A 27,461-nucleotide genomic window follows, 5' to 3' on the forward strand; every position below is an offset into this window, starting at 1 on the left:
GGACAGAGGGGGAGGGGAGAAAAGAGCACAGATATTTTAAGAAAATGCAAACAAAAAAAGAGAGGACAATAGTAATATTAAACAAAATATAATTTAATATAGGAAATATTCATATAGTTAAGTGATATGATATATTTAGAATATAACATTCATGACTATTTGTATTCTAAATAACAAAATATATAAAGTAAAATCAACAAAAAACAATTGCCGAGGGAAACTTTAATAAACCTGTCTCAATCTTTAAAAGTTTGAATAACAAAATAAGTTAGTATATAATGAATTTTAAGCTTATAACCAACTTTGTGGAATGGACACATGGGGGCTTTAGATTTTAAAAATGAAAGATTGTATGTCTATTTAAATGCTTAAGAAATATTGAGTTTTTTTTATCATCTCATAGAAAATATCATGATACATTCCAAAAATAGCAGTTGTTCTCGCAGTAAAAGGAAAATAGAATTGAAGCATAGTTATTCCAGTTTAATATATGCTTGAATTCAATGTAAGTCTGAGACGTACACACATCCACTCGGCACTGTTGATTCAGCATTCAGTGAGAACAGGACCGAGGATTGTGTGACAAGCACGAAGTCTGTAGAAAACTTTCTTCTTTAAGAATGAGAACAGAGTAAAACATAGGAGCTAAGGGAAATGCAAAATAAGGGAGTGAAGAATAACACACAGCACAAAATTGAGCTACTCCAGCTGGACCTAAAGGAACATTTTAAGAGACCAGAATTTTCATAAGAGAGCGTGACAGCATGACTTTCTACAATTCAGAAGAGATCAAGAATGGGGCTACTATAAAAATGAAGCATAATATTCACAAGATATAAATGAAATATGGAAGGATCACAAGGAAAGTGAGACATAATTGCAGAATTAAAATCTACTACTTGGCATTAGGAAGCAGAGTAGTCCACCAAAAATCAAACTAAGTATATAGAACTAATAAGTGATTACTACTGAAACCCATTTTAAAAGACGTCTAAATAGTAATTGTAAATCCAGTTTTAAAACTATGCACCAAAGTAAAATGTATTCAAGGAAAAGATATACACAGTTACAGAAAAAGAATTCTGAAACAACCAACCTGAGTCTGATACCCCAGGTAATTACTTTTAAAGCCTGAAAAGATAGATGTTTGCTTGAGTCAGTAGGAAAAAAATGGAATGGAAAACGAAACAGTATTTGTTTTTTATTTCTGTTGGTTTTGGTGGTTTTGGTTTTTTGAGACAGGATCTCACTATGTAGCCCAGGCTGACCTCAAACTGGCAACAATTCTCCTGCCTCAGCCTCCCTAGGACTGGGATTACAGGTGTGAGCCACCACCGAGCCTAGTTTAGAAACTGTGTTTTGATTCTCAACTATTTGAAAGTCATTTCATTCTTAACTCAAATTTAGAAAATAATAGTGGTAGAATTTCTTTTCCTACTAACCTATCTTCCAAACGAAAGGTTCTAAGAAAACATATTCTGTATAAACTGAAGAAAATAAAGGAATATGTGAAAAAAAAGGAGGATATACAAGACAATGATGAGATTGGGGAAATAAAGGCCCCAAATACCATCAGTTGTAACAGTCAACATAACTGAACTAAATCACCCACTATAAATAAAGGTCTCATATTGGATCAAAAAGTAAAATTCCACCATATGGTGTTTACCATAGACATGCGTAACACAAAAGGATGTTCAAAAATTGAAAGTAAAATGCTGAGAAAAGATAGCAGAGAAACGCAACAAAAACTAAAGCAGGAATCATGACATTGATGTAAGACGTACTGCAACTCTAGGTCAATACCCTTGAATAATACAATTAAGTTGGGCTTATAGAAATAGAGTCCAACTCACTGAGAAGATAAAACTTTATGGAAATGTGTGCAGCAGTTAATTTTGCACCCTCAAAATGGTGGAAACTCAATGGTAGAAGATTCCAAAGTTCCACTCTCAAGCTTCCACACACACACACATCAAGTAAACAAGTAAAACGTAAGTCTAGGAATTGTCATCTAATCTATGCCACTAAATATATATATACTGTGTGTTACCCAAAATACAGAGAATGAAACTTCTTTTCTAGGGCTCATAGATCATTTACAAAAGTACTAGTTTACAAATAAAAACCCTGGAACATCCCCAAAACAAAATTTTAAAATGCCATAGTTTCCAACCATTAAAAATGAGTTTTTAAAATAAATACTTTTTTTAAACCATGGACATCCCTAAAACAGATTGGTGGGCAAAAATTAAAAATAAAATGCTGAGAAAAGGAGATTAAAACTAATTTGTGGTCTGTTTATATAATAACATACTATGTAGCCATAGAAAGTATTATTTTATGTACAAGAATGTTTAACAACAAACAATGGTCACCCTATACTGCTAAGTAAAAAAGTCGGATAAATTAAATGAAGTCAAAACTGAAAAAGAGAAAAAAATATATGCCTACAGGAAAATTCTAGAAAAAATTTACAGCAAAATGTTAATTTTGGTTATGGTTATATGGTGAGAATATATGTGATTTTTATTTTTAAATATTTTCAAAATATGATTTTCATCTTCTTGGCTAAGGTTAATGTCATGGCCACACTTATTGCAGATAGTGAAATCTATCTCTTTCCAGTTTTTTGATGGTGAAATTAAGATTAGATTTTCTCATCTATATTTGCTTATTTTAGACCTTTGGTTTTTTGTTCTTCAAACTTTTTCCAGGATCAATGAAAGTGGTTTGGTGGCCTCCGTTAGTTTTCCTGGTCATCCTCATTTCCAAGAAGGAAACCAAGCCACTGTCTGCTCTTCTTGCTCTAAAATTAAATAGCCCACTTCCTAAACCTCCTCCAATTTTTTAGCCTTTTGTGGTCTTTGTCACTTAGTATTTTCAGATCATTGTGAGCCATTGATTTATGAGATAATTTTTATGTGTAAGTTCTTGTCATCTTCCTACTTATTCATTAGTATATTCCTTTCTTTTCCTTTTTGCTAAATGTCCTCTTCAAGTGTGAGCACATAGATTAACTCTGAGGGACTTTTTTTTAAAGGATCACTCCTTTTTTCCTTTTTCCTGGAATTTCTAAAAAAAATGCCTCTCCATTTCGGAGAACTTCAGTTTGATTACACTCAAGGACCTTATACAATCAAAACTGTCTCTGCTTTTTGAAAAGAGGCTTCTATGTCCTTTTTCTGACTAAATCTAGAGTTCTGGTTATTTATTAAAACCAAGCTGCTTCTTCCTGAGACTCTTGATCTCAGAGTTGAAGTTGCTTCTTTCTCCTGCGAAGTTTCTGATGCTGCTTCACCCAGTAGCATCTTTCTATTGGTCAGAATAAGGGCCAGAGGAATCCATCCAGTTACGTTTCTTAATTCCCTGTCATCAAGAGGCGTGAAAAGACAGGTCTAAGGCACAGCTCTTGGCAGAATGAGGCTTTCTGCAAACATTCAGCCAGCAAAAATCCACTTTCACTGCTCTAACTTCCCCTGTGCTAGAATAGTGAGAAATGCACCCTCAGTCTCCTCCTTGTGGCTACATGGCCTGTAGAAGATGCTCACAACGACATCGGGCATGTTCCTTACCCCTTCCTGCTCACTCACGAGATAGTCTAGGACTCAGTGGTGATGAGCTATGGCACAGGTGCTGCAGCAGCCTGTTTGTTATCATTGAAAGCTCTAAAAGGTTCGCCATCACTGGCTAGGTGTTTCATCTGTAGGATCATGAATTCCCATCAACTGGACCAATTTTTGGTCCAAAGCTGTTTTACCACATAGAAAATCAGTCCGCCCATAGTTTCTGGTGCTCTTTGTAGTTATGTAAATCTCATGTGTGCATGAATGTCATCAGGTACCTCGCTTCTCATGTTCGCTTCACTAGCTTTTCTATGTGATGGATAGGTTAAGATAGGTTCATCATATTACTCCAGCTTTTGGCCTTCTTCCACATCAGCCTCTCGGCAAACACACAGTCCCCTGTACCCAGGAGACACAAGCCTTTCAACAACATGAATTCACCCTTCCAGAAAGTACTAAATCATAGCCCAGAAAACAACAGCCAGGTATCTATATGATGTGCCTCCTCCCTTACCAAAACCCCCACGGAAGGTATCAGTCTAACCCACCTGGCAATATGGCACATGGATGCAAAAGAAAGATGAGAATATTCTACAGTTGAGAGCTCTGGGATGACCCAGTGTTCTCTGTGGGACAAAAGGCCTTGTCTGCAAAAGCTCATGGCTTTTACTGCTATCCATCAGGGAGGCAGGAGGTGGATGGCAGAGTACATAGGGAAAAGAAATTTTGTAGCCATACCAGACACAGAGGCCTCCAATTAGCAATGCACAGATAGTTTGGATGTATGCAAAGCTGGCACCTTTACTGCCAGGAACATTTGTTTCCATATAGCCAGCTCTACAAGTCTCAGTAAATAGGGTAAAGGAGAGGGGGCAGGTTGAGGCAAGGACTTTGTTTCTCAGGAGAGAGCAGTGTGGTGGTCTCCCAGACTTCTTATCCCAGAATCCCCACTATCAGCAGAGGAAATGAACGACAGTCCCATCTTGATCCCCAAGTTCTCGTTGTCTTGCCCAAAACTAGTGGGAGATGAAGTGAGATGACAAAAGACCTTAAATGCCTGGAAAAGGAGTGAGACACAAACTTGCTAGTTTAGTTTTTGAGCTAGGAAATAATTGAACTAGTAGTTTCTAGAGCGTCAAGGGCTGCTAGGCAGAGCAGACTGGAATGGAGTGAGGCAGTCATGAGGACTCGTCCCTGATGTTGGGGCCAGTTAGGAAGCTGTTACCCGAAACTGGAGGTGCAGTCCCTGGTAATGAAGTGGAGAGAGAGGAACAAAGCTGAGAAATAATATAAAACAACACAGGATAAATTGATTTCTGATTTGATACTGGGATTGTTACAAGAGCAAAGGAAACCACAGTAAATGAGACCAGCCTTTCAAGCCCAGTGAATATGGAGAATGTTAAATAAGTTATAACTGAAAAGTTATTTACTTTTAGAGGTAGAGGTAGGAGGAAGATATGGGAGCAGATGTGCTTATGTTTAAGAGTCACACCTAGTCAGTGGTTGGAAGAATAAGTAAATGCGTGTGATTCCATCAGCAACAGGGTGTCTTTCTGACCAAACTAGAAGTCAGCATGTGACTGCACACTCTGATCAAAACAATGTCAGTCAATCAAATAAGATGATTTTTTTTTCTTTTCCTGTTTAATGAGGGCTGGTTTCTGTTGGCTATTTTTATCTACTTCAAAGTGACTCACCCGGGGAGGCCAGTCTCTCCAGTTCGCTTGTAATTTATTAAGTGCATTCAGCCAAATGACTGACTGCTCATCGTTCAAACCCTCCAGTGTCCTAATCCAGCCCACATGTCCGGCAACTACCAACCCCTGCAAGCAGAAGTTGTCACAAATGTCTGAGTTCTCCACTAAACTCATTAATTGCTTCCAAGGGTGAAGGTGAAAATGTACACTCTTCTCTTTTACGGCTTGTGCTGAAAAGCATGCTCTTTCTCTCACATTCCCTTCCAAGATCTTTCATATCTAAATCCATACCATCTCATTTTAAACCCTTTCTCCCTGACAGGAGGTCACTTAGGATATCAGGAAGTCTTGACGTATTTTCCGGTGTCTAATAAAGAAGGCAACTAGCAATCCACTGAACCCTATGTGCCAGGTGCTATGCTAGGAAATCTGTATTTCTTATCTTTAGTCCTAGAAAATCACCTGTAAGGTAATAACTACTACCCCCCTGCCATTTTCCAAATGAGGAAACATGGTCTCAAGAGATTAAGTGAGAATAAGTAACACGGCCAAGACCACAGATCTAGGAAAGGTCATGACATGATGCTCAGAGTTGCTGGACCCCAGGATTATACTTTCTTCTCTTCCTGAAAGATACAGATTTCTAGGTGTAGGATGCTGTTGGCACATGGCAGTCTACTTCAGAACAGTGAAGGTACAAAGGAGCAATCGAGGTAAAGCATTTCCTATCTCAGGTCCCACTGTAAAGGATCCTAGGGATCTCGCCCACCCTCAGCCTACATACATGCCTGAGTAAATTGGGCTCGTTACATTCAGAGGAAATAACTGTGCATTCTTAATTAGTTTGAAGTGAGGAATTCATTAGCTGTATTTTCATCCAAGTCAAGGCGGCCGCAAACAGTCTTATGACATGAAAGATATTCTTTTAAAATCAAACCGGTTTAGGGATCTGGAAGTTGTTTTAGCAGTTCCTCTCCAGTGTAAGCATGGGAAATACAGTTAGTCCTCGCAAGTCTTCCCTGCCCTTCCTACTCCACCAATAATATCAATACGATTACATGCCGAGCTTTCATTTCTCTGAGCTCCACAGCCCTTAGGACACACAGCTCATGCTAGAGCTTTTATGCAAGTGCTGAGGTATCCCCTGTGGGTTATCAGTTCCCTGAGGGCTGAAATCAATCATAATGCATCCGTACATCCCCAAAAGCTCCTAGGAGGATAGTATACACACGCTAAGAGCCTGGTAAATGTACAAGCATAATTGCTTCTTAAACATATTATTTTAACCAAGCTCTATAGGAAAGGATAGGATAAATAGAAAATAGGATAGGATTCTGAGTTATAAGAAGTCCTCTATGATGCACAAAATAATAATGATGGTGGAGGAGATCTGTAGGCACAGGCAATTCATTCATTATGGTATGCATTCGTGCATGGAGCATACATATTAAAATTCACACATACGCAAACAATACTCATACAGAACACAAAGCATACTACAACTCTCCGTATGGTAAGCCCACATGCAATACACATGTTCATATGTAGTAGTCGGAGATTTGTGCTCTCTGTGGTAACTGCTTGGAGGTCTATCTTCAAGTAAATGTCCTACAGAGCTCAGTTTCTAATCAATATAGGTAAACATCGAGAAAATCAATCTGGTTGTGCCAGAAAAAATAGAAGCAGACCAAGATGGTTAGAAATAAGGGATTTCCTTTAAATTTTTAAAAATTATATGTAGTATATTAACAGAATTCCTTTCTTAAAAGAATTTTAAAATTACAGATAATGGGACCTCAACCTGGAATCTGTACATATTCCTTAGAGATAACCATTATATTTTATGTGTGTCCTTTCATGTTTCTCTTCCTTATAGTTATATGTATATTTGTACCACTGCATGTGATTTTGAGGTTTTTTAAAGCATGTTTTGCTTTTACTAGTTCTAAGAATCACAAAAACTCTATAAAGAAGATTCCTGTTTTGTTTTGTTGTTTTGTTTCTGACATAGGGTCTTGCTATGTAGTTCAGGCTGGCCTTGAACTCATTATGTACCCAAGCTGACTTTGAACTAGCGGTGATTCCCCTGTCTTAGCCTCCCAAGTACTGGGATTACAGGAGTAGTTACTTCACCCAACCTCCATTATTTTACATGAGGAAGTAGGTCTCAGATAGAGTTGTTTTTAGACAGAGTAAAAATTTTTAAAGTTTCCTAGTATCACATACTAACAAGCATCAGAACTACAGCGAACCTTCCTCACCATGAATTAGCTATTTCTCCATTTATGCATACTGACTTTTATGTTCCTGTATAAATTTTCATAGGTTAATCTATAAATGTTGTGCACATGTCCTGTTAGATTTATTTCGGGGTCCATTCTACTTTTCATTAACATTTTGAAGTAGATATTTTTCTGTTAGGCTGTATTTCCTGATTGACCACTGCTAATGTAAAAGAAGGCCTTACTTTTTTTAATATTAGTTTTGTAAGGCATTTTTCTGATATCACCTGATCATTTATACTCACTTAATTCTCTTGGGTTTTTTTCTAGGTATACAGTCAGATGTCCTAAAAATTGTGACAACTGCATCTTTTCTATTCTAACTTCTAAAGGTCTCATTTCTTGTTTAGTTGCATTGGCTGGGATCTTTCAGGGACTGTAGGCTAGCACGGGTCATGACTCACGCTGATTTTAATGGTGCTGCTTCCAATATTTTGTCACTTAAATATGAAGTTTGCCGTGTGTTTTTGCTGTACAGCCATTATGAAGTAAACATATTTCATGTATGTTCTAATGCCCTTGGAGTATTTTTTGTTTGTTGTTTCCCATCATACTTGAGTTTTGAATTTTATCCTTTTTGTTTTTCAGAATATATTGCGGCAGTCCATGTGCATTTTGATTTTATTCTGTTAATACAGTGTACTGATAGGTTTGGGAGTCTTAGCTCATCTTTGTTTTTTGGAATAGAATTTACATATTGTTCTTTTAATACTGTACTGGGTTTTACTACATTTTATGGGGCTTTATTTAATTTAGCTGAGATTGGTCTTTAAATTGTTTTTATTTGTGCACTCCTTATTCTGTTTTTGCAACCAGGAAATCTGGCCTCATAAAATAAATTAACATATTTTTCTCTGCTCTGGCACAGTTTATGTAAGAGGAGAATTATCTGTTACTTGATAATTGTTAGAACTTGCCTGCAATATTGTCTTGACCAGGGCAATAGGGCAAGTACAACTTCAAATATTGGTTCAATTTCAGCTCTTATTATTGGACTAGATTTTTTTTCTTCTAGGACCACTTTGATTTCTTGGTATATTTTCTCAAAAATTTCCCTATTTTATCTAGGTTTTCATACCAAAAAAAGTTGAATGTAGTATTCTATCACAATTTAATAAAATCTCTTGTTAATTTTATAATGAAGTTTTCCATCTCATTTCCTAATAATGCTACTACTGCTTCCTCAATCTTTTTGTCCTCCTCTTCCTTCTCTGTCTCTGTCTCTGTCTTTGTCTCTGTCTTTGTCTCTCTCTCTCTCTCTCTCTCTCTCTCTCTCTCTCTCTCTCTCTCATACCCTACCAATAGAATTGTCTGTTTCATTAGTTTTTTAAACAATATCAACACAAAAATATTTTTGTTTTATTTACTAACTGTTCCATTGTTTTGTTGTGTTTTTGTACTTTTTTTAATAACTAGCTCATTAATTTCTGACTTTATTAGTGCCTCTTTGGACTTTAATTAGTTTCTTTTGTATTCCTTTTCTTAGCTTCTTGAGTTTGAGGTTTGGTTTATTGTTCATTTTTCATCACTTTATATTCTAAGAAATTCATAAAAGGCCTCAAATGGTTAAGCATTGCTATAAGCAAGCTGCACATCTACTAAATCACTGTAACACTTCCAAGCTTTCATCTTCTTTTAAACAAGAGGTTACTGAAGATGATGTAGGGCTTTTTCTGAAGGACTGCTCTTGGGATCACCACCTGTAGAACAGAGGGTGGGAAGAAGAACTTGGCAAAGGGAGATGTTGGACTGAGATGGTCCTTGTTAAGGTTTATGTCTAGGTGTCCTCCTAAAGCCTCACGTGCTCATAGCTGGGGCTTTTGGGGAGTGATTGAATCACAGGGGTGTGATAGTCAACACTGGATTGGTCCACTGATAAATTTATAGCTAAATGTGATATTGGGAGGTGAGGCCTGGTCTGCAGAGGTGAATCACTGGGGGTGTGGCCTGGAATAGTCCGTCTGCTTCCCTCCTCCTTCAATCTCTCTGCTTCCCACCACTGTGCCATGAGCTGTTTCTTCTCTGCCAGTCCCTTCTGCCATGCCGTGCTGCCTTAGAACCAGCAGACTATGGACCGCAACCTCTACACACTGCTCCAAAATAAACCTCTCCTCCTTTAATTTGTGGGTCTTGGCTATTGTGTCTCAGCAACAAGAAAGCAACTAAAACAGTCCACGCTTGTTCCCTCTGGGGAGGAAGTGGCAAACCTTCTCTCCCCATGCTGAGTATCAGTCAGTGACTGCATGTGGACTGTTCAGAATGGGGGCAGGGCCTTGGGCGGGGCTGCTCTTATCAGCTAAGTCAATGACTGCCAGCAGCACTTCAACGGGATAAGGGAACAAATCCTTCCCAGAGAGGGATCCAACGGAGCATTTCATCACCTACTGTGAATATTTATAGTATAATATTTTAACTAACATTTGGTTGTTGATTTTTAAACCATGTAAACCATTTCTCCATAAATTTGAATAATTGTTAAGTCACATATTTTAGCGATTTTTAGACTACTTTATTTAGATGTACATAACAAAACATATTTAGGAAACTCATATTGTATACCCTTCTAATTGTTTGGCGTTTTGCTATTATAAACAATGTTGTCACAGATATCCTTGGAGCTGAAATCTTGTAGAAGCAGCAACAGTAGTTGCAGGAGGGGCTGGGGATTTAGCTCAGCTGCACAGCGCCTGCCTGGCAAATGCAAGGTTGTGAGTTCGATTCCCCAACACCAAAAAAAAAAAAAAAAACAGGAGCGCCATAATTATTGCCCATAGTTATTTTCTTAGGATAAACTTATAGAGGAATATTACATGGAAATGTGAATTTTGAATTTATCACTGCACTGTGCTATTTGGCCAGCAGCTTTGGAGTATTTGTTTCTCTGTTTTCTTCCCAGTGGTATTACTTATTTTTAAACTGTTAACATGGGGCTGGGGATTTAGCTCAGTGGCAAAGGGCCTGCCTGGCAAGCACAAGGTCATGAGTTTGATTCCTGGTACCAGAAGAAAAGACAAAAAAACAAACAAACAAATAAACTGTTAACAATCTGATAGGTGATAGTGGTATCTTCCTGTTATCGCTGTCCAATCAAGTCTATTTCAATGACTGTAAAAACAAATGGCATTCCCTAGCATAAGGTGATGACACCAGATGCTATGCGTCAAGAGCAAAGAGTCGATGTCTATTCTGGAAGAGAAATGGAATTGCCATGAGAAGAAACCTTACATGTTATTTATCCCCACCACCACAACTATCAAGTGAGGAACTTGAAGTCCAGACAGTGGAAGTCGCTGCTCTAAGTCACCTAGCTTCTGAGTATCAGATCCGAGCACTCCAGGCCACACTACCACCGCCTCTCTAGTTTGAAAAGTGCATTTGTTCTCCCTTCCCAATATTCAAGCTATGGTTTCGGAAAGAAGACTTGTGAGCTGTCTTGGGAATGTTGTTTATTTTGTGCTTTATCGAGATGACACTAATTAAAATTGTTCCGAATATCTTTGTATTTTCTTCTGCCAAGTGCCTCAAATGTGATTTCAGTGCCCCTTGCAGTGTCACATGGTGTAATGGTAAACAACCTCCAGAGTAAGATCCTAGGTTAGTCAGTTAATAACTACATGGCCTATGAAAATTGAATTAATCTTACTGCCTCAGTTTTCTCATCTTTAAAATGGGCATAATATGAATATCTATCTCCTAGGTAGTTATGTGAAGTCAACCAGATACAAGGATTCATACAAGTTGTTTAGGATGGGTTGGGCACATCACAAAAGTTAGCTATTGTTAATTAGATGATTTTCCCCCAAATGGGTTCTAGATACCTCTGTCGTGGTGGGGGGCTAGATACCTTGTCTGAAGTAGGAGGGAAGCACTAGTGCTGTGGGTGCTGTTGTCCGTGGTGCTGAATCATTATTGTGTGGTTGTCCATTAGAACATTGTTGGTTCTATGGAGTTGGTGGAGGAAGATGTACTAGACTACCCAGAGCTTTCTGTGAATTAAATCTTATCCCTCTGGAATGAGCCAGAAAAATCCACCTTCAGGCAGTTTAAGTGTAGGCATATTAATAACCTATCTAGGTATGAGAACTGGTAGAGGTGCTGGGTGAATATGAGCTTCCACTTCAGGCAGATATGGGTCTGAATGATGGTTCATTGTCTTCAGGAAGTCTGTGCTTAGCTTAGGTATGCTGTGTTATCATATTTACCTGGAAAGATTGCGCGGAGGATTATATTAATTTAGACCCAGTAGACTTTCAATAAATTATTGCTGTTGTTGCTGTTGTTATGAAAATCAGAAAGGGAAGGAAGAAAGGAAAAGGAGATTAGAGAACAGGAAATCAAAGGTAGAGGGGGAAGAGGGGAAGCAGAACACAAGAGGTTCATGACATGGAGAGTGGTGTCGGGCCGACTGACTGCAAGTTCCTCCTGGTCTCCAGAACTCCATGTGGTTTTGTGTGCTGTTCCAAACTTGAGATCTGGTGCGGTTTTGTTGTGATTGTGGCTAACACACACCCACGCGCACACACACACACACACACACCTACCAGCACACTACCTGATACTTTTACAGTGCTACCTCTTTCTGCACCTGCTCAGCCCCAGCACTCGTGCATGAGGACCAGAACTCTGTGGTGTCTTTTCTTTGATAGTTCTGTTTCTGCTGCAGGGAGGAGCGCACAGCTTCAACGGAGCTTTTATTTTCTTACCTTCTTGGGGTTTTTTTGGTTTGTTTCTGATTTTTGTCCATTAGCCTTATGGTAAGAAAGTCATTATCCAGTCTTCAGCCATACCACCCTGAACACGCCCAATCTCGTCTGATCTTGGAAGCTAAGCAGGGTCAGGCCTGGTTAGTACTTGGATGGAAAGTCATTATCCACCCTGTGCCCTCCTTAGATGATATATCTGACACAAAACGTCATAGCAGGAATATAAAAAACAGATCTGGATTGGAAGAAAAGGAAAAGTCTGCAGGGAACATAAGTCAAAACGTGAGAATTTTAGGAACACGACATCATGACAGGTTTCTGGCAGTCTTAGGGCCCTGGCTCCTCAGTAAAGTTTTCCTGCCTCAGGAAAGTGAGGCTAACATGAGAGACCCAGAATTGTTGGCTTTGGGGCCCCTTGAGGAGAAGGAATAGCTCCAGTTACTTCAAATCTCTCCTTTACATTAAAGGAAAGCTGTGGTTACAAAACACTGGCATTCCGTTGGGCCATGCCAAATTTCTCTAGGTTTGGGTGGGTTCCAAGAATTTCCCTTTCTGACCTGTTTGCAGAGGATACTGCCGCTGCTGCCGGGGGGACCACACTCTAGGTACCACCGATAGAAAGTTTTACTTGCTTGTGACTCTCAGAAGCATTCTGCAAATTATCCTCACAAACAACCTCGCAAAGTGTGTACTAATATTATTATGCCCATTTAGAGATGAAGAACAACTTGTTTCATGAGATTTGAATTGTGATTCTAATTCCAAGGCCAGATTTGTGCTTGATACTTTGGGCAAGGTAACCCTGACGCCAGGTGCTGAATGTAAAAACGTTTTCCCTGAGTAGTAATTTCCTTAACAACAACAACAAAAAAAAGCATCCACTCACCATCCTCTCCCATAAGTCTCTCAGCTCTGGGGTCCAGGTCCAGACCTTCTTGTTGGGGCTACAACCCTTCTTCAACATTTCCACTGTAGCACCTCGAGTGGCAAAGCTGAGTGAGTGTTTTTCCATAAGAGTTCACAAACCTGTTGCCCCAGGATAAGAACAAGATTTTGTTAAAATCTCATGTTTTGCCTCCAACTTTCCCGCATAGCTTGCATTCTGTACCATTCTGGGTTCATGATTAAAATGACTCTCCCTTTCAACTACTATAGATGGAGCAGGGAAGGGCTTTGAGGAGCATGCTGGGATTTTGGCCCCAGCTTCTCATTTCTGGTCCTGTTTGAGGATGAGGGTGAAGAAAAGCCAACCCTGACTCTTCGATGGTATCAGCACCTAGCACAGGGCCAGGGCCTTAGGTGCTCGATGCTTCCTCATCCAGAGATACTGGGGCCTTGAGACTGAATAGGCTTGGATTCACGTACCAGTCCTGGCCCTTATTAGTGAAAGAACATAGGAAAATCCCTCTGCCTGTTTCTACAATAACTAAATGGACATAAAATACATTCTTCACAGGGTTTGGTGAATATTAGAGATGGAGAGAGTAAAGTACCAGATGTGCTCTGGTCTATAAGTGAGATTGCTGCTATTACTGCCTGTTATTACAATGATTTTTTGAACAGGTGAACAAATGAATAAATTAACGACCCATCCTCTAGCTGTGGTGCCCCTGGACTAGAAACATTCTCTGTGTGTGACAAGGGCAGCCTGCTAAGGTAGCAAGACTCACCTTCCCCTAGGATCCCAAAAGCCTGTGCTGGGTACCCCCCGCCCCCCGACCCGGCTTGGTTCAGCTTGACATTTTCATGATTCCCCCAAAGCGAAGGTTTACACATTCTCACTAAGGCTATTAATGGGGAACACCATGCCCCTCAAATGAAAGTCCTGTCTGAATCCTTATGGGTAGCACATTCATTCTATAACTTTTGTTTTTATGTTTAAGGATGATACGCTGGTAATCTACCAAAAGAGGCATGAGGTATTACTCATATTTTCTATTCATAAACTCAAATTAGCCCATTAATTAGGCCTCGGGGACTCTAACTCAGTTATCTGTGAAGTCAGTCTGACTCTGAAGGCTCAGAGCTCCTGCCCCCGCACTTAGGCAGGTGGTTGAAATCCTGTGACCTAGGGGAAGGCGGTGTTGTTATCACTGCGATGTCAGTCTTGTTTTGAGCTGGTTGTGGTTTTCAGCTACTGCTATACTTGCTTCTTAATTAGAAATTATGTGTCATTTGACTTCCTCATTATCATATTAGTCTGTGAGGATATTTGGTTAACCCCACAACATGCCATGATACATATTTGCATCAAAAGTATTTTTAGCCTATAATTTTCCAATTACTAGATTTTTAAGACATGAACAAGCTACAGCTCAAGCATGAATCATGCATATCCTGTTGTTCACCCAAAAGCACATATACATTTGTTTTGGTTACGTTTGATTGCATAACTAATTACTCTAAAATTTAGTAGGTTAGCATTCAGCTTATTATTCTGCATGGTTATGTGCACTGGAAATCCAGATAAGGCTCAGCAGGGAGAGGTTATCTCTACTCCGCACAAAGGTTACTAAGCTATAAAAGCCAAGATGGCTTCCTGTGTTGTGTGTCTAGCACCACAGCTAGGATGGCTTCCATGACTAGGTGCCGATTGGAATGCTTTGGCTGGGGCCTTATATCTAGGGCTATAGGTCTCATCATCAACTGTCCGTTCTTTCCTACATGATATTTCTGTAGTCTGTGTAAGAAGCACCTGAACTTCTTACAAGGCTGTTCAGTGGTCCCAAGACCACAAAAAAATGAAAGCTGCCAGGCCTTCACAAGGTTCAGGCCTGACAGTGGTACAACATCCTAACCACATCTTTGTGGTTAAGGAAGTCACAGGTGCAGTGTGAGGGACAGAAACCAGAAAGATACTGCATATGGTTCCAGTATAACACGTTGTGCCGGTTCTTTGATGAACTCAAGCAATTTAATATCTTGCAGCATACTATCAGGTTAAGCATAATACAGTGAAGCATAATTGATTATAAGCTTATAGGTTGCAGCTTATGACCCTCATAGCCTATACCTTTATAAGTCATTATTTAATACTAGAATGTGTATGTCAGTACATATTTTTTATTACAAAATCAGCAATTCATATATGATACAGCAACAGCTCCATTCCACCTTGTGTCGTTTTCCCCTCACCATTTCTTTATTATCACCCTGTTCTTTCTCCACAAAGAGCTGCAAACAACCATGGTAGGATCTTTTGCTCTTTGCAAAAGACCTTAGTCAAAACAGTTTGAGAACAACTTTTCTAGTGGTCAAGAAATGAACCCTTAGAGATCTTGTGGTAACCAGAGCTGTGAAGTGGTCATGGTTCTGTTTCCTCCCCAAAGGCCTTCAGAGACTTGTGGGAAGCAAGTCCACTCGGTATAATAAGTGTCATAATAGGGGCTGGGGATTTAGCTCAGCGGCACAGCACCTGCCTGGCAAGCGCAAAGTCGTGAGTTCGATTCCCGGTACTGGAAAAAAAGAAAAAAGTCTCATGATAAAGAAAAGCCCAAAATGCTATTGGAGAGCTCAGGCTGGACCTTATAAGGGAAGGTCTTAGAATAGGCAATATTTGAACTAAACTCCAAAGGCCACATCAAAATCACAGCTTTGAAAAAAGGAAAAGCAGAAATAAAAGCTAGCAATGAGGCAGTTGTCAAGATGTGATTTGTCTCAAGCCTGGGAGGAGAGGGGGTTCCTGTCTTTCCAACTTCTAGTCATTCTTTCCTTATAAAAATGGACTCATTGTGGCTTTTGTTATAAATCTTCAGATGCATATAAATAAGCTCCCCCAATGTGATGTCATATTCATGAATTAATGTTTTTAGAAGAGCAGAGAGGAGATGAAGAGGTGTTTGTTCCCGGGTAATTGGGTAGGGCTGATTCATTAAGTGAATAGAGACCTGGGGTGCAATTCAATATTCATTGAATTTGCCGTCTCCTCCTGACTTGTGATTTCCGTGCTGACATCTGTACAGAACAAATAGAGTTTGATTCAGTGTACAAAATTGCAGAGCTAGAAAATGTGTTAGAGACCATTATTCCCACCCCCTCGTTTTATAGACAAGGAAACTGAGGCTCACGGAGCTAAAGAAATTGCTCAGAGTGGCATAGCTTTAGTGACATAAAATACTCTTCTCCCATCCAAGGCAGACAATATCCAATCTGAGTTTTATTTAGAAAGCCCTATTAAATTGTGTTCTGTCAGGAAAGATGCTCAGGGTGGTAATAAGGAGATTGTTTACACTGAAAAGAGCCTCTGAGAGGAGCATGATTGGGCTGGCCCTGGAAGGGGGAAGCCGACTGACGGGAGGGGAGGGAGCCGGAGTGCCCTTCTCCCTGCGAGCAGTCGTCTCCATCCAAGGGCAGAGAGGCAGACAGACATAGGCCTCCCTGTGGGACCCCTCTGGAGAGGCAGGCAGTGTTTCAGGCCCCCAGTGTTTCCTGGTGGAGGAAAGGACGGTGCAGCTCCATCCACTGTGAAGCCACGCGCTGAGCAAGGTGGAACACTGGTCTTGAGTCCAGAGTTTGCAGAGTCACTGCAGCACACAGCTCGTCCCCCGAGCGTCCCTCCTCAGCAGGGAGCCGCTCTTTCAGGAAGTTCCTAGCCTCTGTGCCTGCTTCAGCCCCATTGTGCCCTGTGCAAATCTGCACCACTGCTCTTCTGGCCTGGGCGTTAATGAGCTCTTTGGGTGTCTTTCACCCACACAGACCCTCAACCAGCACAGTATAAACTTAGAGAGTTCTATGGGACACAGCTGAGACAGCTAAGGGACCTTTTTATCTGGAGCAGGACAGGGCATAGTGGTTTGTAATGAGTAGTGAGGGGCATCCCAGGCAGATTAGAGACATGGCCCATGCATTACTCCATTAATTCATTTCTACACAGTCCTACTATGTGCCCTGAACTTTGCTAGTGCTGGAAGTAGATAGAAGCTCAACTGGGCTGGAATACAGAGTGTGTGAAGCAAGGAGCTACTGGGATGAAGATGCGGACATGAGCTGTCACCGGGGTAAAAGACCTCTAGAAACTGGGTAAAGCGCAGGCCCCTTATCCTGGAAGCCAACAGAGGCCTCCCAAGGGTTTTAGCATGGACGTGTTAGCATCACATTTGGTCCTAAATGAAGGAGGTCTCTATGAATAGATACGGAACAATTCATAGCACACATTGTTAAGTGAAAAGGCAATACACAAACAACAACCTGTAATGTGCCATCTTTTGTGTGAGAAAGAAAAGAAGGGGAAATAAGATATCCATGTATCCATTGATTTGCAAAAATAAGCCCAGGGAAGATAAACTGAAAACTTTCCGGGGCACGTGGGAATAAGAGGAGGAGAAGGACGAGAACAGAGCAAAAGGAATGGGGGAAGTAATGCTTCTCTTTTTATATAGTTCTGACTCTCACATCTATCCATACTAAAAAAAAAAATTCTTGCAAACGAAGAAAATGCCCCAAAGTGAAAGGCAGAAAGCAATGGGAGCAGGAGAAAGCTGACACAAGCATCTTTGGATAACAGGATTTGGAAGAGAAGCTGTTGGCCAGGAACAAAAGAGCTGTAAACAAATTGCACACTAGATTTCTCACAGAGACGTGGGCTAGCAGTTCTGGAATGACTTTCTGTGTATTTTAAGATTGAGCAGATAAGTATATTCTACATGATGGCCACAAAGGTTGTTGGAGAGGAAAGTTTTAAAATATGGCACAAGGGGCTGGGGATTTAGCTCAGCAGCAAAGCGCCTGCCTGGCAAGCGCAAGGTCGTGAGTTCAGTTCCCGGTACCGGAGAAAAACCAAAATAAATAAATAAATAAATAAATAAATAAATAAATAAAATAAACTATGGCACAAGAGGAGTGCAAAATGGACATTGTCTGTTGGACTGGAGCTGGTTCCAGATAGATAGGCAGATATATTAGATGACTGATAGATGATAATAGATAGATAGATGTATACATACATAGGAAGTGTACATGCGTATGTGCATTTCCTAACTCTGTCCCTGATAAGTCTTAGAAGGAATGACAAACTCCAGTGACAGTGAGCAGACCTAGTGTCCAAACCTTGGTTTCAAATAGCATTCTCTATGGAAGGAACTCAGGACTCTGTGGAAAAAAGATTAAGTTCAGGGCAGACAAAGCATAAGATATACGTAGGGGCTGGGGATATAGCTCAGCAAGCAGTACAGCACCTGCTTGGCAAGTGCAATGTCCTGAGTTCAATTCCCAGCACAAAAAGAAAAAAGAAAAAAAAAAAAAGACTAAAAGATGAATGTAAAACATTTATAATCCCAGAAATTAAAGATGTGCTCAAAGAACACAGGGGATTTTTTTTAAAACAAAACCACATTCTAGGAGGCTAAGACAGGATTGCAAGGTTCAAGCCTAGCCTGGACAACTAGTGACTTAACAAGACTGTCTCATAGTAAAAATTTCAATAACGCTGGAAATGTAGCTCAGTGTAAAGACCCTGGGTTCAACCCCCTATACCAGTGGTGGCAAACCTTTTAGAGGTTTCAGTGATACAAATAGCTCACGGCAGCACACATGCAATAGGTTTGTCACCACTGCCCTGCACTGTTAAAAAAAAAAAAAAAGAACCACTTGGGAGACAATCTGAGAATCTGAACAAATGCAAATAGCAAGGATTATAGCCCACTGAATAGGACTCTATTAGTACAGTTAAATACATTATATGTTAACATAATATGTATTTACAAGGAGTGTAATGTTTCAATTATTTTAAAGTTAATACAATAAAAGACCCATTACCAAGGACATAGGATAAGTGTATTTGAAGTAAAGGGGAATATCTTAAGGGGGATTAATGGCAAGTGTCTGTTACATAATAAATTTTTAAACAATCATTTACCATATTTTTATCATATTTATTATTTACATAAAAATGTATCATTTACATGTAATTCATTTTGATGACTGATTATATTTTGTAGTATGCATAATATTTATCATATATATGTACTGACATGAATAAATTTTATAGATATGCTGACATAAAAAAGGATAACTCATCCTTATAGTAGATTCCCACCTAGTAAATATAGAAATAATAACAGAAGTAGAAAAATTACTAGTACAGTAGTAATTAATCCAGGCAAGAACCATCAGTGAATGCTAAAACTAGTGGAAAAGTTCAATGAATAATTGCAAAATTCCAAAAACCTGGAGGAGGATAAGCTCAGGCTCACAGATCCCTGGCACTCCATAGACCTTTCTCTCAGCTGCTGTCAGATGATTGCTTATGCTCTATTGCTACTAATAACAGCAGCTATTTATTGTGGCAGGCACTGTGGCAGGTGGGGAGTTGGGCTTTTGGTTTTTTGCAAATATCAGCTCACTTCCAATACTAACCCAGTGAACTTTTTCACAAGTATCTTCATTTATAAGAGGGAAAAAAAGTGCAAGATATGAAAAATAAGTCTAGGGTCAAATACCTAATAAGAAGTAAAGCCTAGATTCAAATTCTCTGACTTCTGGCTTTGAGTTTAGCATTGTTCTATGATGCAGTGTGTCCCTGGATCCTCTTCAAGTTCTGTGCTTGCTGAAAGTGTGCAGAATAATTATGTCATAGAAGTATTTTTAAACCAAATTACTGACGATTCCTTCCCCTTTCACCATATTTGCTAAATACCTAGCTTTAATCTTTCTCACCAACAAAATAGAGACAACAATACCATCAAGTGTCCTTTCATGATGGATAACATTCTGAGAACTGCAGGGTCAGTTGATTTTTCCATTTGGGACATCATGCAGTGTGCTTGCACAAACCTAGACCGTATAGTCTTCTTGATATCACCAGATGTGGTAAACACAGGATGTACGCAGCAACTGCCAGCATAGCAAGGCCTACTGTTTTACAGTAAGCTTTTTAATAAGTATAATACTACGAAATAATGATTAAAAGAATAATATAGTAAATACATGAACCAGTAACATAGCTCTAATTATTATTACTAAGCAGTATTACTCTACTAATTGTCTATGTGTTCCTTTATAAGACTGAGTGTAGCAATTTTGTTCACACAAACATTGCCACAAACACACAAGTCATTGGTTAAGGGATGACACTGTGACAGCTAGATTGTCACACGGCCATAGGAAGGTTCCAGCTCCATTGTAATCTTGTGGGACCTCTGTTGCATATGCAATCTGTTGTTGATCAAAATGCCATTGTGCAGTACGTAACTGTGCTTACTGCACTTGTTGTTATGAAGATTAAATTAGATAATGTGTTTAAAGCCTATAGGACAGCATAAAATGAGTTCACTAAGCGATAGCAGCAGTGGTAGCGGCAGTTGTAATGTTGCATTGCGTGGTGTGATAAGAAACGTTTCTGAAGGACATCCTTTGCTTTTGGACTGAATTGATAATCAGGCACCAAAGCATAAAGCGCTCTGTGTATTGTGAAAGGAAGATTTCGTCTTATTCTTAAGCAGTGGAAAGCACTGGAGAATTCTATTACTTGGAGAAATGTGATCTGGTTGGCAATTTACAGAGCAGATCAAGTGGAGGAGAGAAAAAACAAAGGCAGAGAGACCAGCAGGAGGCTGTCATCAAAGACCAGGCAGGAGATGACGAGCGCCTGAGTTAAGGAAAGAGCTGTGTGACAGCGAGGAAAGAGGACGCAGTGGAGAGCCCCACTGCTGAGCTGGAGCTTGGGGCTGGCAGGAGAGGGTTGGGGAGTAGGCTGAGCCTCTGGCCTGGGTGTTGGCTCCTCTCGAGGGAATGACCAGAGTGTAAAGGAGGTGCAGGCTGGGGGGCTGGAAAGTGCCAAGTTGTTGTGGTTTGGGACATACGGTAGAGGTGCAGGAGACAGGAGAATTATTCAGAGCTGGGTGGAGGATCTGAAGATCCACACATTGTGATCCAGATCAGAGAGAGCCCAGCGCCGGAGAGTCACTGAGGCAGTGGAGATGCTTGGGTCCCTTGGGGAAAGTGATAGAGTGAGGAGAGGACTGAGAACAGGGTTTTGGAAAACATCTGGATTTGGAGCCAGCAATGGAAGAGCTGAAGGAGACTAAGGAGAGGAACACTCAGAAAGACAAGCAAGGTGCAAGGGGTGACTTTTCTGCCAGGCCAGAGGCTACAGACAAAGCAAGGAAGGGCGAAAAGGTGCTGGTGGGACTTGGAACCAGTGACCTTAACAAGAGTAGATGCGCTGTTGCCAGGTATCTATAATTCCGTCTACTCAGGAGGCTTAGAAAGGATGATTGCAAGTTTGATCCCAGCCTGAACAACTGTGAGACGCTGACTCAAAATAAAATTTAAAAGGGGCTGGGGATGTACCTCCATGGCTACAGAAAAGCAGAATCCAGTCTGCTGGTAAAGGGGAAAAATGCCTTTGCAAAAGAGAGAAATTAGTATTTGAATGCTCCCGAAGGGCAGGGGTTGCCCCGTGATTCACTCGCTCCTACCGTCCTTCCTTAAGAGCTGGAATCTCTCTCCTTTCACCATCTTCCCTCAGCTCTAGTTCAGGCCTCCCTGTCCACATCCACACACTTGTCCAGAGAGCTCCCCACCTCTGCCTGCCCGCTGGTACGTCCAACCAGCTTTGCTCAGGTGCTCCAAGTTCCCCAGACTTCGCTTAAAGTTGGTCACAAGGATGGATTCTGTTTCCTTAAAACTGCACTTGGCTTTCAGCAACGCCGAAGCCTGTGTTCCATCTGCTCTCTATTTCTCCTCCTTTTAGGTTGCTGGCTTCCAACCTTTTTAAAACATCAACCACAATACGTTTCTTCCTCCTTGTGATGAGTGTGCCTGTGTGTACAGAATGAAAAGGAAAGTATCATGGGACAACACCCACTCAGTGTGGGAGATGCAGCTCCATTCCACTCTACCCCGTTCTATTTCATGTTTTTTTAGTACACGGCCCACTACATTAACTTAATAACCCACAGGTCTGATTTAATGAAATGCATAGTACTAGGAGAGGATCAAAGGAAAGGATGATCAGTGTTTTCCTGGGTATCTTCTCCTCCTGGCTTCAGCTTCCCTTTCACCTCTTTTATGGCTCTGTCAGAACATAGGATTGCCTCAGCCACTAGGTGTTAGCCAGCCTCAGGGTTATCTGCATTTCCCAAATGATGCAGCAGAGGAAAGAAGGCAGCTCCATTGGTGGTGTGTAGAAATCTGTGGAGAGAATGGCTCTCCTTGCAAGCCACTACACGGAGGCCTCTGCTCCCACAGTGATTCATGAGGCATCGGCCCTCTGAGTGAGGCAACGCGGATGCCCTGCCGTATCCCTACAACACTGCTCTCTGAGGTCTTTGGGCTTCCCCAAAGTTGAGAGTCATGGCCTCCCTATTGAGACAGGCCACAGACAGACAACGGACGGGAGTTTGCTGGCCTGGCCTCCGTGTCCTCTTCAGATCTCCCTGAACAGAGATGGCTGCCTTGAAAACCACTGAACCATTGTGCTCTGTAGATCTTTCCACAGAGAATGTTTGGGAGTTGGTTTTCTGACATTCGCATTTACAGTGGCTTTTCTGCTTCTGCCTAGGAGAGCCAGGATTCTGAATTTGCCTTGACCTCAGCAGAAGGATGTCCTAGAGGAACGGCAGAGGTTTTCTCTCAGCTGCCAAGATGTGCCCCCTGCTGCCATAGATGTGTGAGTCCCCCAGGAGTCTCTGGAAGGGCATATCCATTGTCCACCTGCAATGAGCCAAGCCCTGGGCCAGGCCTCAGCTTCACCCTGCTGAACAAAACTCTATCCCTGGCCTCAAGAAGCTTGCATCCAGGTTAAAGATGAGTGAAGAACGATGGGTGTCTCTCACTCCTGAAGAATTTGACCAACTCCAAAAATACTCAGAATGTAAGTACATGGATTGACGATGTGGGATGAGCATTTTTCTTGTCTACAAAGAGCAGAACAGAGCAGTCTAAGCCTTGCAAAGCCACTGAGAACAAGGTCAGCCTGATAGCCTCCCAGAATTAGTGTCTTTAACATAAAAATGCAATTACCTTTAGGCTCTATAAATACTATGTGCTCAGCACAGAATTTGGAACATGTCTGGAAGAAGACAGAGCAGGTTAACAATCCCTGGTAAACTCCATGAGCATTTTCGAGCATGACTGTGAAGGGTCCCATTCTAACTACATTTCCTTCTTTTTCTTTCTAAGCTTGCATCTTCCCCCTGACCTAGTATCGTAAGTATTTTCTCAGGTCAATTCAATGTCTCTGTAGCATAATTTTGCAGGGCTGCAGGTTGTACAGTTCCCACACTGCTTTTTAACACACTCTAGCATTTGGATGCAAAGGCTTTTTTTCAAGAGACTGCTTTTGTGATGTGTGTGTCTCTCTGGACCATTCTGGAAAGGCCTAAGCTTTTGCATGGGGCTTTGGTTTCTGACTCCTTGTACCCAGGAGCCATTTCAATGCATAGAGTCACAGTAGTAAAGAGGTGTACACTAATACTAGCGGAATCAAAATATAGAGTTGAAATAAAAAAACTTTTTACACACTGCCATTAATCCCTCTCAAAATTCTCTCCCTTGCTTCAAACACACTTATGTCAGCATCCCTGCCACTTTCTGAAGCGATTATAGAAGTCCTCTTTCCTGAGTGTCTTTATAAGGTGAGATAAACAATACAATGGATGCGGCTACTGAATGCCATCCAACAGCCAGGCAGGCTAGAAAACATTACAGTGTGCCCACCTTATTCACCAGATCTGGCATCAGGCAGCTTCCAGCTCTTCCCCAAAGTCAAAATGATCATGAAATGTAAAAATTCAAACTGATTCAAACTGAGGCAGCCACTCTAGTGCTGCTAAAGACACGACACTCATGAAAGAAAACTTCCAGAAGGGCTTCTGAAAGTGGCAGAGATGATGGGATAAGTGTGTTCAAAGTGAGAAGGAATATTCTGAGGGAGATTAATGGCACTGTGTCTCTTACAGTAAGAAATATTTTTTTAAAAAAATTTAAGCATTCACTGTACTTGTTCATCATATGGCTGTACCCCGCAAAGCCTGCTCCTGTTCCTGACTGACCGCAGGAGTCTGCTTGGGCTGAGGCAGAAGCCTGCCTAAGCACGGCCCTTTGAGCACACAGTGGCCATCACTCATTGCAGCGTGACACTCTCTTCAGAGCCCTGTGTCTTGCAGAGTCCCCTCATCCTAATCACCTCTCCCCTCTGGTTACTCTATGGCTCTGTTGTAAATCCCCAGTTCTCTAGTGCAGAGATCGCCCCAAAGGCTCCACTTGCCCTTTGGCAGCCCCTCCCCGACTCAGGGCCGGCATCTCTTATCCACAGCATCGGTCTGGGAGTCGAGGGACTGAGCCAAAGTGCCAGCTCCACTCTCCGTGCTCTTGCTCTCTGTGATGTGACAGCCCTCAACACCGCACAAGCCTCATGTCCTCCTCCTCCGTGCAGTAAGAGGGTTGGATTAGGCATTGTCACCCTGTAGTCCCATCCAGGGCTGGCACTCTTTGCCTCCACACCTCCCAAGGCCAACAGGACCTCCCTAGCATCACTAGTCAGTCCCCTCCTGGTACTCTGCGGAGCACTCTATTGTCTAACCTAGAAGGGCTTAGAAAAACCTGCAGTGACTGACAGGAAGCCAGAATCACCCTCCAGGATGAAGCTGATTCAGTTCAGCCTGCTCTGTAGGTCAGCAAAGCACCAGGGCCTGTCAGAGATGAAAAAGAAGCCCAAAGAAAAGGCCTACCTGAGAGGAATCAGAGTCTTGTTAGCAAGTAGGAAATGTGTTGGGGACACAAGCAGACAACAGCTCTGGGGCAGCAGGAAACGGCTCTTGTGGAGCCAAAGGGAGAAGAGAATTGTCAGCCCAGAGAAACTGGCGCTGCGGGCTGTATGTGGCGCCAGGTGGGGAGATGAAACAGCAGAAAGGGATCATCTCAAAGTGCAGAGGTTAGAAGTCCAAACCCAGGGAACTGGCAGGATCGGTTCTTCCGCATGCAGGCTGTGAGGAAAGCACCCGTCTCAGGCCTGCCTCCTCAGCTTGTACAGCCACTCTCTCCCGAGTCTCTGCGCAGGTGTTCTCCCTGCTTGCACGTCTCTGGGTCCAAATTTCCCCTTTTGCTAGCACACATCATATTGGATCAGATCTACCCTCACCTGTGTGACCTCATCTTACCTAATTAGTCTGCAACCGCTCTACATATGATGACATCAGGAGGTTCTAGAAGTTGGGACTTTATCCTATGAATGTAGGGGCACAACTGAACCCCTCACAGGGGTGGAGTTGCAGAGTGGACTCTAAGGAGGAAAGAGGTTTAAAAGGTGGGTAGCAGATGGTAAGGGAGACAATGGGGCCAAAAGAGAGGGGCTCAGAGGGATGGAGGGCGTGGAGAGCAGTGATCAAGGTCTGGGCTGGATGGAAAGACTGAGCAGGAGGAGGTGAGGGATGGAGGCAGCCGGAGGCCTTGACCTTGCTTGGCCAGGTATGGGCCTTGGAACAAGGTGCAAGGTGGAGAACCATGAGTCTGGAGGCTGTGTGCAGCGTGGGTTGGAGGCGGAAGCTGCTGGGGAAGAAGGCCAGGCAGAATCCATTAGATGAAGTCCGGCCTGAGCTGAAGAACAAGGCCAGGATGGGCACTGAGGCAAGAGTAAATGCTAATGTGTGGGAGCTGGCAGTAGGAGCAGGGTCAGAACTTACGGAACAGAAGGAAGCCATCAAAGACGAGGAATGTGTGGAACGTAGTAGGACAAGGGGTGGGGGGAGACAGCTACGGAGCAGTGGCTTTGAGATGACAACAGTTCCACTGATGCACTCATGTGTGCCAGGCTCTGCGGTCTGTAAGGAATGAGGTGCAGCTCCTGTTCCCAGGGAGCCCAAGGCCTCGTGCGGGAAGGGGACAGGACTCAAACACTGACGTCACCCTATGGCAGGTGCTGAGAGGTAAAGAGGCCTGGCCCAGCCCAGCGGGGCTTCCTGATGCAGCGAGGTTACCAGACACAGGTTGAGAGCCTCCCACACAGGCTGCTGGGGCTGTGGGAGGAGCTGGAAGAAGAATCAGAAAGCCACGTGGGAGCCCATCACCAGGATCCTGCTAAGTGAGATACCTGGTGTGTGGAGGAGGTGGAAGGGAAGAGAGGAGTTAGGCTACAGCTCAGACTTGGGACTCATGTATGGAAACCACAGGGAAAGAAAACAAAAAATAAAAAGAACAAAGTCAGAGAACTGGAAGATTAGGAGTAAAAAAGAGAGGATGAAGAATGTGATTTAGGGTGTATCCTAATTTGGAGTGCAGGGAAGGAAAAGGCGTCCAAATACAGACAGATCCCAATGTGTGGCACATGCCTGTAATCCCAGCATTCTGGGTGGTTGAGGCAGGAGGATCACTGCTTTGAGCTTAGCCTGGGCAGTTTAGTAACTTTCCAAGATTGTCTCAAAATTTTAAAAATTTTCAAAAGGACTAGGGGTGTAGCTCAGTACACAATCCCAGGGTTCTGTCTCCAGCATAAGGGAAAGAAAAGACCCAAAGAAAAATCAGAGAGGCAACCTAAGAAGAGCACAGGATGGAGGGAGTGAGGAGGAGGTTCTCAGCATGGAGAAGGAGGTGAGGCGTGAGGGAGGAAAGGAACCAGAGCGCGTCGGAGGTAGGGGTTCCCAGGTGGTTTGGGATTTTCCTCCAGTCATCAGGTTGTCCTTCCCTAATCCCTCCTCACACTGCCCACGCCCCAGGCCTAGACGAGGTGCTCTGGCACTGTTGTTCTAACAGGAGAGGAAAAAAAAAAAAGATAAAATTCTTGGAAGATGATTAATCCTCAGAGGAAACCCTGAAAAAGTCACTTCCACCAATTTTAGATGCATTCTGCTATTCAGTAGGATTGCATCGCCATAGCAACCACTCCTCCATAGCCACATAAACAGGGGTTTTACAATAGCGAAATAATGAAGTGTACAGCCTGGGAGTGGAGAACGTTCTGTGGTGGGGTGATTGGTAGAAGAGGCTCCGCTCCTCCAGCATAACTCTGCACCTCCTCTGGTGTCATCCAGGGCGGAGAAACCACCTTACAGCTGTCCCGGAGATGTAGATATTTATTTTGTATGTATACTTATAATTGTACACACTCACACACACATCTGCAGTTGACAGGAAGCTTCTGAATTCACAGTGTAAAGCACTTGTCAAAAAAGCTAACATGATACTAAGAAATTTTTATTGTAAAATGAAAGCGAAGCCAAATTTTTGAAAAACAGAAAGATAAAATATAAAGCTACCCATAATCCTATTTCCCAG

The 27,461-nt window shown here is 42.0% G+C and overlaps 2 protein-coding genes across 4 annotated transcripts in view; one reads left to right on the forward strand and one right to left on the reverse strand.

The window, feature by feature from the left end:
- LOC102029087 overlaps nucleotides 1-3,856 on the reverse strand; it is a 37,693-nt gene extending 33,837 nt beyond the window's left edge. Inside the window, exon 1 of the mRNA XM_005383601.1 lies at nucleotides 3,845-3,856. Coding sequence (XP_005383658.1) covers nucleotides 3,845-3,856 — 12 coding nt within the window. The remainder of the gene's footprint in view (nucleotides 1-3,844) is intronic.
- Dgkg (diacylglycerol kinase, gamma 90kDa) overlaps nucleotides 1-27,461 on the forward strand; it is a 185,137-nt gene that overhangs the window by 9,670 nt on the left and 148,006 nt on the right. For all 3 annotated transcript variants that reach the window (XM_005383282.2, XM_005383283.2, XM_005383284.2), the window contains exon 2: nucleotides 22,753-23,064. In XM_005383282.2, the coding sequence (XP_005383339.1) occupies nucleotides 22,998-23,064 (67 nt within the window). In that variant the 5' untranslated portion in view covers nucleotides 22,753-22,997. The remainder of the gene's footprint in view (nucleotides 1-22,752; nucleotides 23,065-27,461) is intronic.

This window comes from Chinchilla lanigera, unplaced genomic scaffold (genome assembly GCF_000276665.1).
Source record: "Chinchilla lanigera isolate Chin_1 unplaced genomic scaffold, ChiLan1.0 scaffold00019, whole genome shotgun sequence".
NCBI classification, from domain to species: domain Eukaryota; kingdom Metazoa; phylum Chordata; class Mammalia; order Rodentia; family Chinchillidae; genus Chinchilla; species Chinchilla lanigera.